This window comes from Ruditapes philippinarum, unplaced genomic scaffold, assembly GCF_026571515.1.
Source record: "Ruditapes philippinarum isolate M1 unplaced genomic scaffold, ASM2657151v2 ctg196_1_1_1_1, whole genome shotgun sequence".
NCBI classification, from domain to species: Eukaryota; Metazoa; Mollusca; class Bivalvia; order Venerida; family Veneridae; genus Ruditapes; species Ruditapes philippinarum.
The window spans coordinates 93,090-110,303 of record NW_026862528.1 but is presented as its reverse complement, the minus strand read 5'-3'; the positions used below and the strand labels follow the sequence as shown (position 1 = coordinate 110,303).

The 17,214-nt window shown below is 35.6% G+C and overlaps 1 protein-coding gene across 2 annotated transcripts in view; it reads right to left on the bottom strand.

The window, feature by feature from the left end:
• The window catches only part of LOC132719370 (calcium-dependent protein kinase C-like), a 77,286-nt gene that overhangs the window by 37,869 nt on the left and 22,203 nt on the right, over positions 1-17,214 (bottom strand). For both annotated transcript variants that reach the window (XM_060703135.1, XM_060703134.1), the window contains exons 6-9: positions 16,040-16,102; positions 13,167-13,305; positions 2,436-2,516; positions 295-402 (exon numbers count right to left, since the gene is read on the bottom strand). In XM_060703135.1, the coding sequence (XP_060559118.1) occupies positions 295-402; positions 2,436-2,516; positions 13,167-13,305; positions 16,040-16,102 (391 nt within the window). The remainder of the gene's footprint in view (positions 1-294; positions 403-2,435; positions 2,517-13,166; positions 13,306-16,039; positions 16,103-17,214) is intronic.

Below are 17,214 nucleotides of genomic sequence, written 5' to 3'. Positions count from 1 at the left end.
GCACAACAAAATAATTGAGAAAATAGAAACTTTGGTAATCTCCAGGAACAGCCCCCTTTGTTTATCACTGTCAGTATTATACAGTAATACAGTACAAATATGGGGGTGTTGGTGGTAAAGAAAACTGATAGCGAACAGTAAAGAAACTGATAGCGAACAGCATTGATCCTGATCAGAATGCGCGGATGCGCAGGCTGATCTGGATCCATGCTGGTTGCAAACCCATTATGTTGGTTTTGTCATTACGCGGCTCATATTTGCTTCTATAGAAACAATTTATTAAGAAATGTATACCCCTTTGCAGATAGCCACAGCCTCTCTTGACATGGATTTAGGATAGGACACATTATGGTCTGTGATTGATGTAAACAACTCCTCCTCATCTTCTCCATCAAATGGTGGCTGTAATAATATATAATCATGATAATTACAATGTCATCAGACAACTAAATATTTCTGTTATTTCTTTTCCTATTTAATTCAATTACTGATATCTGATGATGGAAATCCTTTGAATTAGACACAGTGTATTTTGTTTTGTATTAAAGCTTTTGTCAGTCTTGTTTGGCTTCCAGAATTCTATCAGAATGTCATTCCAATGTTAAAATTGTCAAGAAATTGTCAGGGATATCTAATTAGGAAGTCATATCAAAAAATTATAGACGATGCTGAGCTAGATTCTTTCATATTTTCTGAGAAACATTCAAGTTAAAGAATATGACAATGATCAAGACATTTACCCCCAAGTCATTTCCAAGGAAAATTAGCTTTCCTTCCCGATATAATAATGCCACTGAAGCTTCATATATAAATGACAGTTAAAGTTTGATTGTAAAATTGACCTCTCCTGCTATGAATTGGAAATACATGTAAACATTTCAAAACATCAAAATAAAATTAAAATATCTAACAACAAACAGAAATGTCTTGTGATTAAGCAGAAAATCGTTGAATTTTCTGAAATATAATTCATGGGAAACAACTCTTACAAGATATACAGATAGAGAATGGGAAGAGTTTCTTTTCCTTACACTTTATGGCTTAACAGAACATGCTATTTTTACTTTTTATTGTTCACTCTCTTTGCTTATATGCCCCATTCTCACAGTCCTGATTTGACTACATGGTTGGTTCTAGATTAGTGGTCCAAGAGAAACTTTGTTAAACCATAGAACAATGGTTTAGGTACATCCTTATTATTCAGGTGCAGTGCATGTCTGAACAAGGACAATTCCTGCATTTTTAAGCAACTAGGTATAATTAAAATCAGTCAGGGGTGCCCCTGTTCAGCTATGTTAGTATCAAGCGCCAAATTAGTCTTATTTCAAGCTTGGTACGAAAGCGCTCTGCCCGTCCATGCAGATTCACAAGAATCAATATTGTTTGTTGCATTATTTTAGATATAATTTTGATACAGAAATCACTCAAATAAATAACAAAACATTTCAAATTCAAAGCAAAACAGATCCATTACACAAATTCTGCTGGGTAATAGCTAGATATAATGATAATAAAATTCATTTCATAACAAAGCAAATCTTTATTGCGGAGAATTTTATCATAAAGAGATTCTTTTTTGTGCACAAAATTCTTTATATCCCAAAACGGTCATTAAGAAACTGATATCGGCCTTAAAAATGGATAGCATTGCATCTCAGGGTCTACAAAAAGAGGAAAAACATTTAACCTTGTGTCTGCATGGTAGGAGAAAACATTTTAGATTAAACCTGCTGCTGTGCAATACGACACCCACTGGAGTAATATTTTTCCCGTTTTAGAAAACTTCTATATACAATCAAATGTATGGCACTTCCTGTACAGATCCGCGGGGGAATGTTCATAAAATTCTGTATAAGCGTAATTCTTTGAGTATGTTTGATGGAAGTTATCTTCAAGGGTACCAACCCACACACAAAATATATACATGTAGTTTAAACTGGTATTACAAGTAAAGCCCTAACTTTTGATAATGATCATTTTTCAGAAAACGGTAAAAATCATTGTGTGGGATAGCAGCTTAAAAAAAATAACTTAGTCTTTTGAGGTTTTTTTTCGTAAGTCAGTTCTGATGAACATCAACAGTTTTTGCTTGTGTCATATATCAGACATAAAGTAAACAAAACATACTATTACTTGAAAACATTATAAATTCTTTCAGAAACAGAAAATCACGGAATCTTGCCCTGTCCTCTAAAAAACTTAATCCACCCTTGTGACAAGTACAGACCAAGATCAGCTTGGACATCAATGCTGAACAGTCTGCAATGTTTGCTATTCAGTCAGTGCTTATTTTATAATTTTCCATAGATAAAATGAATGGTTTTGTCCAGATTGAACAAAGGATTAGTCCATCTAAGATAGATATTTAGCAGGAAAAAGGTTAAATACACAGGCAATCTCTGGCCAATATCAAACAAACAGTATTATATACTAACCTGTCCTGCCAACATTTCATACAGTAAGACACCATAGGCCCACCAGTCCACTGATTTACCATAAGGTTGATATAAAACAATCTGAAAATAATGAAAACTGACCATATCTAGGATAAAAGATAAAAGCACCTTTTATATGCATTTTTAAAAATGGCATAAACATACAGCATTTTTTTAACAATGGCATAAATACAACAGCTCATTTCAAATACTGTATGATTAGAAACTTAAGTTTTCGTTTATGGTTAAATACTAAAAAAATAGCTTTCTTTTCCTTTTATTTTTATCATATACCTAAATAAATATTTTTCAATTTCTGAACCATGAGTATCATAAACATGTGGCCAATATTGGATTCATTGAGTGATTCCTGATAAATAAACCTACACGAATATAATAATTCATTTATCACATATCCAAAATAAAGACTGTTTAAAGTGCAAAAGAATCTTTTTTCATTGACGCACCTATTGTGTAACACTATCATTAAGTGCATCTTTACACTATGTTTGTATAACGCAAAATATATGCACAGCTGTGCAATACCATTTTTTTACGGAATCGCAAAATCAGCTTGAGTTTGGGATAGCTTGCGCTATGGAAGGTCAGAATCATTTTCCTTTTCAGTAATTGCCTACATATTTGGAAGAAAATATTTGACGTCATTTGATATCCCTGGAATCAGCAAAGGTATGGTATGTAAAAATCATAAAGCTTTTGACTGTTCACATACATGTATGGTAAATAAATAAAGTAATTAAATAATTCTAGGCAAACATAAACAAGAGCACCGCTAGGCGGAGCATTATATGCCCGAAAATGTTTTTTTTTATATTAAGGATGAAGCATTTGTAAGACATTATATAAATTAAATAAAGTATTACCTCCTTCCAATAGCAATCCTCCTATAAAGTTTGAATATTGTGGGCCAAATAGACCTTAAGTTATGCTCCAGAAACTGTTTTCAGTTTTAAAGTAATAGTGACCTTGACCTTTGACCTTGTGACCCCAAAATCAATAGGGGTCTTCTACCCAATATGGACATTCATCCTATGAAGTTTGAACACTGTGGGCCACATGGAACTTAAGTTATGCTCCGGAAACTGTTTTCAGTTTTAAGGTAATAGTGACCTTGACCTTTGACCTTGTGACCCCAAAATCAATAGGGGTCTTCTACCCAATATGGACAATCATCCTATGAAGTTTGAACACTGTGGGCCAAATGGAACTTAAGTTATGCTCCGGAAACTGTTTTCAGTTTTAAGGTGATAGTGACCTTGACCTTTGACCTTGTGACCCCAAAATCAATAGGGGTCTTCTACCCAATATGGACAATCATCCTATGAAGTTTGAACACTGTGGGCCAAATGGAACTTAAGTTATGCTCCGGAAACTGTTTTCAGTTTTAAGGTAATAGTGACCTTGACCTTTGACCTTGTGACCCCAAAATCAATAGGGGTCTTCTACCCAATATGGACAATCATCCTATGAAGTTTGAACACTGTGGGCCAAATGGAACTTAAGTTATGCTCCGGAAACTGTTTTCAGTTTTAAGGTGATAGTGACCTTGACCTTTGACCTTGTGACCCCAAAATCAATAGGGGTCTTCTACCCAATATGGACAATCATCCTATGAAGTTTGAATGTTGTGGGCCAAATGGAACTTAAGTTATGCTCCGGAAACTGTTTTCAGTTTTAATGTGATAGTGACCTTGACCTTTGACCTTGTGACCCCAAAATCAATAGGGGTCTTCTACCCAATATGGGCAATCATCCTATGACGTTTGAATGTTGTGGGCCAAATGGAACTTAAGTTATGCTCCGGAAACCAAATTGCTAACGGACGGACGGACGGACAGACGGACGGACGGACGTTCTCACAGGACAGTAATTACGTGGCTACTCTATTGTTCTCTCTATTGTTCTTTTTAGCCACACAAAAGAAAATAGCCACATAAAAGCATTACGGAATGAACAGTTACCTATTGTCCCTCTAGCCACATAATTACTCTCCTGTGAGTGCGGATAGACAGACGGACGGACGACAGGGGGTATAACATAATATGCCCGAAATTCTTTCGGGCATATAAAAAGGATTTTACAGCATCGATGATTTCTAAAAATTATAGTAATGAGAACCTAGGAAAGACTACAAATTTTAGTTTTTTGTTTTTTTGGGGTCACAAATAACAAATAAAATAGATTTCAATTAAAATTGGATTTCAAACTAAAAAGTTTTGTGTATTTAATAAATAATGAAGCAGAAAAATTGGTCTCATGTGTTTAGAAAACACATTATGGTTGAGAAATGACTCTGGAGGGAAAGCAGATATCAACAACGTAACAAGAGGGCCATGATGGCCCTGAAAACGCTCACCTGACTATAACTAGAACTGCCACTATCATGGCGTGAATACCCCCGCATACCACTTTGTCAGAATCAACAGTGGCCATTTAGAGCTCAAGGACAACCTCCCTACCAAATCTGAGGTTACTAAACCAGTGCATTGCTAAGTTATGTATTCTACATGCTTCAAATGTGAAAATGTCAAAATCAATACATTGCTGACAGGACATTCTTTAGCAATTGAGAAGAAAAGCTTTTTTTTTGTCAAGGTCCCTGTGACCTTGACCTTTGACCCAGTGACCTCAAAATCAATAGGGGTCTTCTTATAGTCATGATCAACATCCATGCCAAATATGAAGACTGTGGGTCAAAGGAATCTTAAGTTAATGGGTGGACAAACTTTTTGAAGTCAAAGTCCCTATGACCTTGACCTTTGATCCAGTGACCTCAAAATCAAAAGGGGTCATCTACTAATCATGATCAACATCCATGCCAAATATGACGACTGTAGGTCAAAGGAATCTTAAGTTATTGGGCGGACAAGCTTTTTGAAGTCAAGGCCCCTGTGACCTTGACCTTTGACCTAGTGACCTCAAAATCAATAGGGGTCATCTACTAATCATGACTAACCTTCATGCCAAATATGACGACTGTAGGTCAAAGGAATCTTAAGTTATTGGGCGGACAAGCTTTTTGAAGTCAAGGCCCCTGTGACCTTGACCTTTGACCTAGTGACCTCAAAATCAATAGGGGTCATCTACTAATCATGACTAACCTCCATGCCAAATTTGAAGACTAAGGGTCAAAGGAATCTTAAGTTATTGGGCGGACAAGCTTTTTGAAGTCAAGGCCCCTGTGACCTTGACCTTTGACCTAGTGACCTCAAAATCAATAGGGGTCATCTACTAATCATGACTAACCTCCATGCCAAAAATGAAGACTAAGGGTCAAAGGAATCTTAAGTTATTGGGCGGACAAGAAAAAACCGACGGACGGACGGCCGGACGGACAGACGGCCAGACGGACGGACAGCCGGACGGACGGACAAGCTGATTCCAGTATACCCCCCTTACAACTTTGTTGTGCGGGGGTATAAAAACTCTCCATGACAAGGAACAAGTAATATTGTAAACTATAAACAAAAGCAGATATAAAATCTAAATCTTAGAGTGATATCACAAAGTTCATATTTGTATCTGAAATAACACATGTGTAAAAACATTACTGGGGAAAACAACAGTTCCAAAATATGTGTGCATATGAAGGGCTATAACTCAATAGTGATCAGGCACTGCAACTCAATACAGTGTAAAAGGACTGTTACACATTTCATTATATAATATCTATTACTTATAACAAAATTTATGGACAAGAATTCATGAGAAAATGAAAAGAGCCACAACTCATTATTTTTCATCAAGCCTTCGGCTTCACATGTACAAAATAGCATTTCATTTTGAATTTATGGTTTAAGTCGCGTATTCAAAGGTTTAAATTTCCCGCTATATCACGGACATGCGCGTGACTACCGGAAGTAATAACCGGAAGCATGAAACACATGTTTTCACTTTTTGTTTTGGCGTTGTGGTTGTCGCGTGTTCTTGAAAGTTCAAGTGATTTGAAAAGTTATTTTACGTTTAACCGCATTATTATGGCCCAAGAGGCTCTTCTCGATAGGATAGACCTTCATGCTTCGGGTGAGGAGGGAGATTTTTCTGGGTTTTCGGACCAAGAAATTACCGGTAAGAAAGAGAAAAAGTCTTCGGACAAAAAACGGTTAAAATCCGTCGTGGTGGAGAAAGAAAATAAACCCCCTCGTGGTAAAGGCAAAAAACAGTCAGGTAAAACTTTGAATACTAATTCTTCGGAAATATCGGACAGAAATTTATCCTCGGATAAATTTGATTTGAAAAACTTATCTAATAAGGATATTGAAGGTCTTAGGACTCTTCTTGGTATACAGCCTGTTGTTCAACAGAATCCTCAGTTTCTTCCTGATTGTGATAACTATGACTATAATGAGGATAATTATGATTATATGGATGATGAATCTGTGAATGATAACTATTCTGCTGTTCCTGCAGCATTAAAACCTAACCTTAGGGTGGAGGTTGCTGCCCAAGATGTTGATATTGAAGATACAGGGATTCGTAATCTGTCAAAGATTTTTCTTCGGCTTTTGACGATGGTTGTACTGATAATAGACTTGAGTCGGAAAGTGATACATGGGATCTTCCCAAATTAAAAATACCAGAGAAAGGTGAGCCAGTGAATGAGTCCTTGGCCAATTTAATTAACACGGCATTTACTGCCCAGTGTGACTTAGACTCTATTTTGAATAAGTACCAAGTACCTAAGAATTGTGACAGGGCCATTCCGCCCATTGTTAACCAGGAAATATGGAAAACATTAGACAAAAGAGCCCATTTTCAAGATAAGTTTATGGTGGACATACAAAATCTTGTGGTTTCGGGCCTAGGTCCAGTTGTTAAGTTGCTTGAGTTTGTGAAAAAGAACAATCTTATGAAAAATGAGGCAAAATGTATCTTCTCTGACCTGTTTACTGTTCTGGGTCAGGTGCAATACAACCTCAGTTTGAGGAGGAGATATCTTATAAGACCGTATTTGAAGAAGAAGTATTCTTCATTGTGTAGTATTTCGATGCCTATAACAACCAAACTTTTTGGTGATGATGTTTCAAAAGAAGTCAAAAGTTGTGATGCTTTATCGTACATTGGTAAGGATTATACTTACAGCAATTATAGAGGTGTCCAGCGTAGACGTTCTGGTCGAGGATTTGTTAACTCAAATTTTAGTAATTACGGCTACCAGTCATCTACATACAATCAGCGTTCTGGTTTTTAGGACTAGACCGTATCCGTTACGTGGACAATCTTTCAAGATTGGTCTAGGCGGACGAGGAAGAGGTATGAGAAGAGGTGCCTTGGCTTCTGCTACAGCCAGTGCCCCAAACGATCAGGAATAAATGAAAGGGTAAGTCAAGTTGGACGTACACAGTATTTTTTTAAGTGTATGGAAAAAATTTACTTCAGATCCTTGGATCTTGAATGCAGTTTCGGGGTATAAGATAGATTTTAATGAAAATCCTTTTCAAAGAAGCATTCCTAATGAAATTCCTTTTTGTTCAGATCAAAAAGCAATTGTTCATAATGAAATTCAAGATTTGTTGAAAAAAGGAGCAATTATTAAATCAGAATCAGAGATTGATCAATTTATTTCAACAATTTTTATTGTTCCTAAACCTAATAATAAATTTCGACCAGTTATAAACTTGAGATTTTTAAATGAGTTCGTACAATATAGTCATTTTAAACAGGAAACATTTTCTATTGTTTTGGATTTGATTAAACAAAATGATTTTATGACAAAAGTTGATTTATCTGATGCATATTTCTCTATTCCTATACATCCTTCACACTGGAAATATTTGAAGTTTTCATTCAATTCTATTTTATACTCATTTGTATGTTTACCATTTGGTTTGAAAATAGCCCCATATTTGTTTACTAAAGTATTACGTCCCATTTTTGCTTGGTTTAGACAGCAAGATATACGCTGTTCTTATTATATTGATGATTCTATTAATTTCAATGAGTTGTCACATGTGTGTTTGAATAATACAGTTACTATTACAAAGACATTACAGAGTTTAGGATTTACTATAAATGAGAAAAAGTCTGTACTAATCCCTTGTCAGAGAATTATTTTCTTTGGTCATATTATTGATACAGTTCAGTTCAAGGTATTTTTGACTGATGAAAAAGTACAGAAAATTATGTCGAAAGCATCCTATTTATTGCAACATGAGGTTGTTTTGGTCAGACAGTTGGCTTCTTTTATAGGTGTGATAGTTAGTTCTTTTTATGCAATTTTAGAAGGGCCATTACATTATAGAGCCCTTGAAAGAGACAAGTTGATAGGTTTAGGTCAAAATATGAATTTTGATAATAAAGTTAGTTTGTCTACGAAAAGTATTCAAGAAATTCAATGGTGGTTAAACTAGAACTGCCACTATCATGGCGTGAATACCCCCGCATACCACTTTGTCAGAATCAACGGTGGCCATTTAGAGCTCAAGGACAACCTCCCTGCCAAATCTGAGGTTACTAAGCCAGTGCATTGCTAAGTTATGTATTCTACATGCTTCAAATGTGAAAATGTCAAAATCAATACATTGCGGACAGGACATTCTTTAACAGTTGAGAAGAAAAAGCTTTTTTTTGTCAAGGTCCCTGTGACCTTGACCTTTGACCCAGTGACCTCAAAATCAATATGGGTCACCTTATAGTCATGATCAACATCCATGCCAAATATGAAGACTGTGGGTCAAAGGAATCTTAAGTTAATGGGTGGACAAACTTTTTGAAGTCAAAGTCCCTATGACCTTGACCTTTGACCCAGTGACCTCAAAAATCAAAAAGGGTCATCTACTAATCATGATCAACATCAATGCCAAATATGAAGACTGTGGGTCAAAGGAATCTAAAGTTATTGGGCAGACAAACTTTTTGAAGTCAAAGTCCCTGTGACTTTGACCTTTGACCTCAAAATCAATAGGGGTCATCTACTAATCATGACTAACCTCCATTCCAAATATGAAGACTGTGGGTCAAAGGAATCTTAAGTTATTGGGCGGACAAGCTTTTTGGAGTCAAGGCCCCTGTGACCTTGACCTTTGACCTGGTGACCTCAAAATCAATAGGGGTCATCTACTAATCATGACAAACCTCCATGCCAAATATCAAGACTATGGGTCAAAGGAATCTTAAGGTATAGGGCGGACAAGCTTTTTGAAGTCAAGGCCCCTGTGACCTTGACCTTTGACCTGGTGACCTCAAAATCAATAGGGGTCATCTACTGATCATGACTAACCTCCATGCCAAATATGAAGACTGTGGGTCAAAGGAATCTTAAGTTATTGGGCGGACAAGCGTTTTGAAGTCAAGGCCCCTTTGACCTTGACCTTTGACCTGGTGACCTCAAAATCAATAGGGGTCATCTACTAATCATGACTAACCTCCATTCCAAATATGACGACTGTAGGTCAAAGGAATCTTAAGTTATAGGGCGGACAAGCTTTTTGAAGTCAAGGCCCTGTGACCTTGACCTTTGACCTAGTGACCTCAAAATCAATAGGGGTCATCTACTAATCATGACTAACCTCCATGCCAAATATGACGAATGTAGGTCAAAGGAATCTTAAGTTATTGGGCGGACAAGCTTTTTGAAGTCAAGGCCCCTGTGACCTTGACCTTTGACCTAGTGACCTCAAAAATCAATAGGGGTCATCTACTAATCATGACTAACCTCCATGCCAAATATGAAGACTAAGGGTCAAAGGAATCTTAAGTTATTGGGCGGACAAGAAAAAACCGACGGACAGCCGGACGGACGGCCGGACGGACGGCCGGACGGACGGACGGCCGGACAAGCTGATTCCAGTATACCCCCCTTACAACTTTGTTGTGCGGGGGTATAAAAACGTGAAGAATAAAAATGGTAAAAGAATCAGGCCTATTTCTGTATCCAGAAGGTGTTTTACAGATGCGTCGATGGAAGGTTATGGCGGAATAGACCTGATTTCTGGCTTGCACACACAAGGCAGATGGAAAAATCAGGAATGTTGTTATCATATTAATTATTTGGAACTCCTTGCAGTTTTTTACTGCATGCAAGCATTTTACAATGAATTTTGTGATATTCATATCGAGATTCATTCAGATTCTGTTTCAGTGGTAACTTACATAAATAATTTTGGTGGTATGAATTCTTTGGAATTAGATGACCTTTCAAAATGTTTATGGGAATGGTGTTTAAGTAGAAATATATATATTTCTGCTGTACATGTCCCTGGTAAATTAAATAAAAGTGCTGATTATTATTCTAGAAATTTTTCCGATTCCACTGAATGGACATTGAAAAAAGATATTTTTGAAAGATTATGTAGACACACATTTATGCCTAACATAGACCTTTTTGCTTCTAGACTTAATAATCCTTACCTAAATTTGTTTCATGGTTTCCCGAACCAGGGGCTTACGCAGTTAATGCTTTTTCATTATCATGGAAGGAATATACCATACATCTTTCCTCCATTTAATTTAATTGGGAAAGTACTAAATAAAATTGTTATTGATGAGGTTGATAGAGCTCTAATGGTTGTTCCTTTTTGGTTCACACAACCTTGGTTCCCTATTCTACTTGAAAACCTTTGTGATTTTCCTATCAGGTTACCCAGACACAGAGATCTTCTAGTTTTGCCGCACAATGGAACATTACACCCATTAGGAAGAAAATTAAAAATGATTGGAGTGGTGTTATCAGGGAAAGCCTGCAGAGTAAGGGAATTTCATCAAATGTTGCAGATTTCATCACGGAATCTTGGTCACAGGGCACAAGAAAACAGTATAGCAGTGCCTGGAAAAGATGGTATATGTGGAATTCTATTAGATGTTCCAGTCCAATTTGTTCGTCTGAAGGTGTAGTCGTGAGTTACCTGTATTTTTTATTTCAATCTGGTATGTCTTATTCGGTTATAAATCTTCATAAAGCGATGTTAATGCAACATTGTCCTTATTGGGAAATACATGGTGTAGTGACAACAAAATGATTGTAAGATTCATGAGAAGTGTATTTTTACATAAACCGGCTAAACCGCGTTATATAATGATTTGGGATGTTTCTGTTGTTTTGTGTTATTTACAAAAGTTAATGCCATTATCTAGGTTATCTTTGAAATTATTAACTTTTAAAACCTTAGCCTTGATTGCTCTTGCAACTGCACCAAGAGCTCAGACTTTGTGTTCTTTAACTTTAGACAATATGTTTATTCAACAACAGGCAGTTGTTTTTCACATTCACGGATATTTTGAAGACATCCAAGACAGGTCAATATTACTCTATAAGGATAGAGCATTATCTGGAAGAAAATATATGTCCAATGCATACTCTACTTTATTATGTTAAAAAAAGACTGCTGATATTAGAAAAAGTAAAAAGGTGTTTGTTTCATATGTTACCTTTAATGCTGTTTCTTCCAGCACTTTGGCAAGATGGTTAAAAAATGTGTTAAGTTTAGCAGGGATTGATATAACTAAATATAAGGCGCATTCTTATAGAGGAGCATCAGCTTCGGCTGCCTATAATAAAGGATGTTCAATAAGGGAGATTTTAAAAACTGCTGATTGGAAATCATCTAAAAATTTTCATAAGTTTTATTGTAGAAACTTAGAATCTGGTATTTCTTATAATGATGCTGTTTTTGGAATAGAATATTTTTTGGGGTATTAAACTTGGAAAATATTTGTTTTTTTGTTGCCTTTAAAGATGCTATTTTGTACATGTGAAGCCGAAGGCTTGATGAAAAATAATGGACCCCATCCAAGCTTTAGTGCAGGATGGAGGGCATTATTTGAATAAAGCCGGAGGCTGAGCATGTACAAACCCTCCCTTGTGTATAGTATCATAGTATGTGATTAATGTCTTATTATATAATATAGAGAGGTTTTAACCCTCCCTTAGTTGCTTTATTGCAACAAAAAACACTCTTTAAATGAGTGAAAACATGTGTTTCATGCTTCCGGTTATTACTTCCGGTAGTCACGCGCATGTCCGTGATATAGCGGGAAATTTAAACCTTTGAATACGCGACTTAAACCATAAATTCAAAATGAAATGCTATTTTGTACATGCTCAGCCTCCGGCTTTATTCAAATAATGCCCTCCATTTTATACTATAACTTGTAACATGATAAAGGACTTAATATGAAAGGTCTTTAACTTATTACAATAAAAAAGGTCTATAACTTATTTATAGCATAAAAGGGTTGTTACCTGTCATAGAACACTGGGCTGTAACTAAAACAGTAGAAAGGGGCTGTAACTTATGTCTGTACAAAGAGGCATTAATTCAGGACAGTCAGTATAAATGGGATAAAACTCCATACAGAATAAAATGGCTATGACTCATTGGTGTATTAAAGGGCTATAACCCATAACCACATTAAAAGGTTTGTAACTCCTCTTACGATAATTTTTCTTACAATTATTTTTAAATGCTGACATATACACAGATGGAAGGACACAATTCAAATTATAAATTACCAATTTATTGTATTTGGGACAAAAGAAAATCCAGTTACCGAAAATAAATTAAGATATATCACACGATTTCTACGGTAACTATTTATGGTAGCAAGTTTCAATATTTTCCAAACATGGAATCACCTATCTGCTGCGGAGAAATAATTCATCTAGTCTACACAGCTTCATCGAATTATTGAGACAACAAACAAGTACTCCATCATGTTAAAATCAATTAAAACACTTCTGGTTGATATTATTCCCTGATTAAAAAACACTACCTCTGGAGCTATATAGTCTGGAGTGCCACAGAAAGTTTTTGTAGTTTTCTCGGCTAGAATTCCCTCCTTGCACATCCCAAAATCAGCTATCTTCACATGGCCTTCAGCATCCAATAATACATTGTCTAATTTAAGATCCCTGAAATGTGAGAAGAGATAACATGATAGCATTTGTTGAACAAAATGAATTTTCCATAAACGTAAAACAAAGGAAAGACTCATTTTAGTATGTAAATTAAAGAAATAATGATGTCTCTGTAAATAAAACCATACTGTTTCAAAATGATATAAATATTCATTAAATACTAGCTGCCACAGTTGACTTTCATACTACATTAGTATAGAGCCAGGCCTGCTTGCCTTGTCATACATTCGCATAACATGAGGGTTGACCGCAAAACTGTAGTAACTGATATGAAATAAGGAAGGACTTACAACAGTTTTGCGCCTAAACCTTGATAAAACTCTACACCGTTTTTCTATAAGTTTACAAGGAGCATAAAAAACAAGAGCTGTCCATAAGCCCACTGGACTATATGCAAAATAAAGTGCATTGCTCTGTATAAAAAGGTACTTTAGAGTTATGGGACCTGTGCTTTTACAAAATACTGAACCACAGTCAAACAGGACAACTGAAAGATAAACAAAGAGAACAAAAGTTTGATGTTTCAACTCCTTCCCTTTAGTATAACTGGAAATATTAACTTGCATGCAAAAACCAAAGTGAAATGATGATGCCAACACCGAGGTGAGTAAGGTGGTAACTTATTCTGCATACCCATTGTAACCAGTACAGAACAAAATCAGCCGGCAGAGATAAATTCGGGACCGCCTGTCTACCTCGGATACAGCTGGGTATATAAATAAAGGGTTGTGGAATAACCGGGGTCGGACTGTAATATTGATGGCAGGCAAAAAGGTATGGTGAAAACATACACGCAGGGATCAGGTGTAAAACAAAATATTTAATATTTGTTTTAAATGTTAAATGCAATTTTTTTTGTATGCCTAAAACTTCTCTGAGAATCTTTGCACACTGAATTCATTTTCCAAATAATATTATTGATTCTTTCAATTTTTTGTTTAATTGATGATAAATATTTGCCATGAGACTATGTTATTTAATTGAAAACTGTCTGCAATTTATGTGATGCTAGAATTCAGGATAATTTTTATTTCCAAAGTTTGGATTTTTAACCCTTAACCAGATAAATTTCTTAAATGGACTGGCCCAGCTTCTATTTTCGGAACTATCCATTATCAATTTCAGAGATATCAGGATGAAAAATATTAAATGAGCCGCGTCACTACAAAACCAACATAGTGAGTTTGCAACCAGCATGGATCCAGACCAGCCTGCACATCCGCGCAGTCTGATCAGGATCCATGCTGTTCGCTATCAGTTTCTCTACTTGTAATAGGGTTGGTAAGCGAACAGCATGGATCCTGATCAGACTGCGCGGATGCACAGGCTGGTCTGGATCCATGCTGGTCGCAAACGCCTTATGTTAGTTTTGTCGTGACGCGGCTCAAATGTTTATCAGCCAGCAGTATAGAGCCTGGTCAAACTGGCTGGCCTGGCTATAAACTAGTGGACAAAGGCTCATCACTTGTAGTTCCAGCAGGTTATTATAATGGTTAAGTAAGTACATAAGCACTTGTAGATGTTATGGAAATTTTCAAACTTTATTGGTAACCATTCTTTCCAGCACAAGCAGTGTCAAGGTAAAATCTATAACCTAACATATGCTAACGTCAATAGCTTAGTTTCATAATGAAAAAAAATCTCAATGTTCTTGTCAGGTGCCAAACCCACAAATAGTAAAGGCCAACAAACTTTACAGAAACAAATACTGCAGAATAATTGAGAAAGTCTTTATTAAAATATGTCTGTATACCTTTAGTTTAGTTAGTGAAACAAAGAGTAATGAGAAAAGCTAAACTCATAAAATATCAGGTTTCATTTTCACTTATCTTTTTCTATTATTGTTTAGGTAACATTTAAGACCCTCAATGTGACTAAAACCTGGTATTCAACAAACAATACACTACACAAACAATATTTTCCTTAACACCAGAATTCAGATATACCTCAAAATTTAAAATGCCCATTATCTTGCCTAAAGTACGATTTTATAAGTCATGATTTCTAATTTAAGTGCTACCTTGGTTGTAAAAGGTCAGCTATTTCTACCTAGATGCTAGCTCAGTTTTAGTTAGTTGTTATTTTTATCTGGATGCTAGGTCAATTGCTATTTCTTACATTATGTTATAGGTTGGTGTTTCTACCTGGATGCTTTTTCAGTTAAAGAAGTTTGATATTTTGAACTAACTGCTAGGTCAGTTTAAAGTAGACTTTAATTCTACCTTGCTTGGGTTGTTTTAAGTAGGCCAATGTATTTCTACCTTATGGTTCTAGGTTTGTTATAGTATTATGGCATTTCTACCAAGGTCTCTTACAGAATGCTGTTTCTACCTAATTCGGTATAAAAAGGCCAGTCTTTATCTACCTTGATGCTAGGTCAGTTAAAGAAGGCCAGTTACCTAGCTTAGATCTAGTACGATGGTATTGATAACAGTAGACTAGTCATCACAACAGTGCAGAAATGGATTAGCTCTTGTTAAATTTAGTAGTAGTTGACCTGTCACTGCACTAAGATGATCCTAGCTTGGAAGTAATATGTACTAGGTTGGTATTTCTATCTAGCCCAGTTATTTCTACCTTGATACTAGGTTAGTTATAAAAGGCAGGTATTTTTACATATATGACAGTAAGGTAATAGCAAAACAAGTTTTAGATTTTAAATTGCTAATAAAAGAATTATCACTACAGTGTATATAATATTACATTGCTTTATCCACTGACTTCTTACCTATAAATAATTCCTTTAGAGTGTAAATAGAAAAGACCAATGGCAATCTCTGCAGCATAAAACCTGAAATAAAACAAGAAATATTTTGCCCATAAATAATACAGAAAACAAACTCAGCTGGTAAAAATAGATAGCTGTTTCATAAGACAAAACCAGACATATAAATATTGCATAACATAACCCTATACAAAAAAAGATTAAGTGGAACAAAAAAAATGGAATCATAGAATACAAAGTTTAACCATAGAGATAAGGAAAATTGTCTATAAACACTGTATTTCAAATGTCAAATCTGAAAAGAAAGACTTTGATTAGCTTCTAATGTAATACCGTGCAAATTCAACCATTTAAAACTGGCTGTGCTCAAATTCTTCACTTGAAAGAAAAATCTGGAAAAGGGGGATATACCTTGAGAACAATCAAAATGAAATTTAAAAAACTTGGTTTAATTCAGAGATATTGCAATATAAAAGATACTGCAAATGGTTGGTGCACAATTGCTCACCCTAACCTGCTACCCCCAGCCCTTACCCCTCCATCCCCTCACCCATCCATGACAGTACAATGATCCAGAAACAAGAAAAATATGAGAACATGGTAATGAAGGTAGGGGGAACTTTCTACAGCTTTCTACAGCTATCGCTGCTGGTCAAAAGGTAAATAAATAAGCCAGAGGTATGTCTTTCTTATTAACAAGTATCAAAATAGGCAATAAAATTCTATACAAAGGGAAGTAAAGGGCATGAAACAACTAAAACAATTGAACTGAGCATCCAATATTTCAGACAGAATTTCAGGCAGACACTTTGTAACAAGAGAAATGGCAAATCTCTCATTATAGCCTCTAACATTTAAAATCAGCTCTTAAAATGTCCCTTGCACTCTTATGACTATTAGAGAATCCTTGATTCATTCTGATTTTATTTCCTTGTTTGCCTTTTTTTAAATTTCCATATCTTAAAAAGGGTGCTAAATAATAATATCAGAATACATTTTTTTAGAGCCACACATTCTCTGTAAGAAATGTACTGACAACACAAGCATTATACCAACTGGTTTACCACAAACATTTTACAATCACCTTCAACTTCAGGTACCAGTATATGGAAAAAACCTTGAAAATTCTTCGCACTTGTCTACGTGACAATAATCTTAAAAATATGTGAAAACTGACA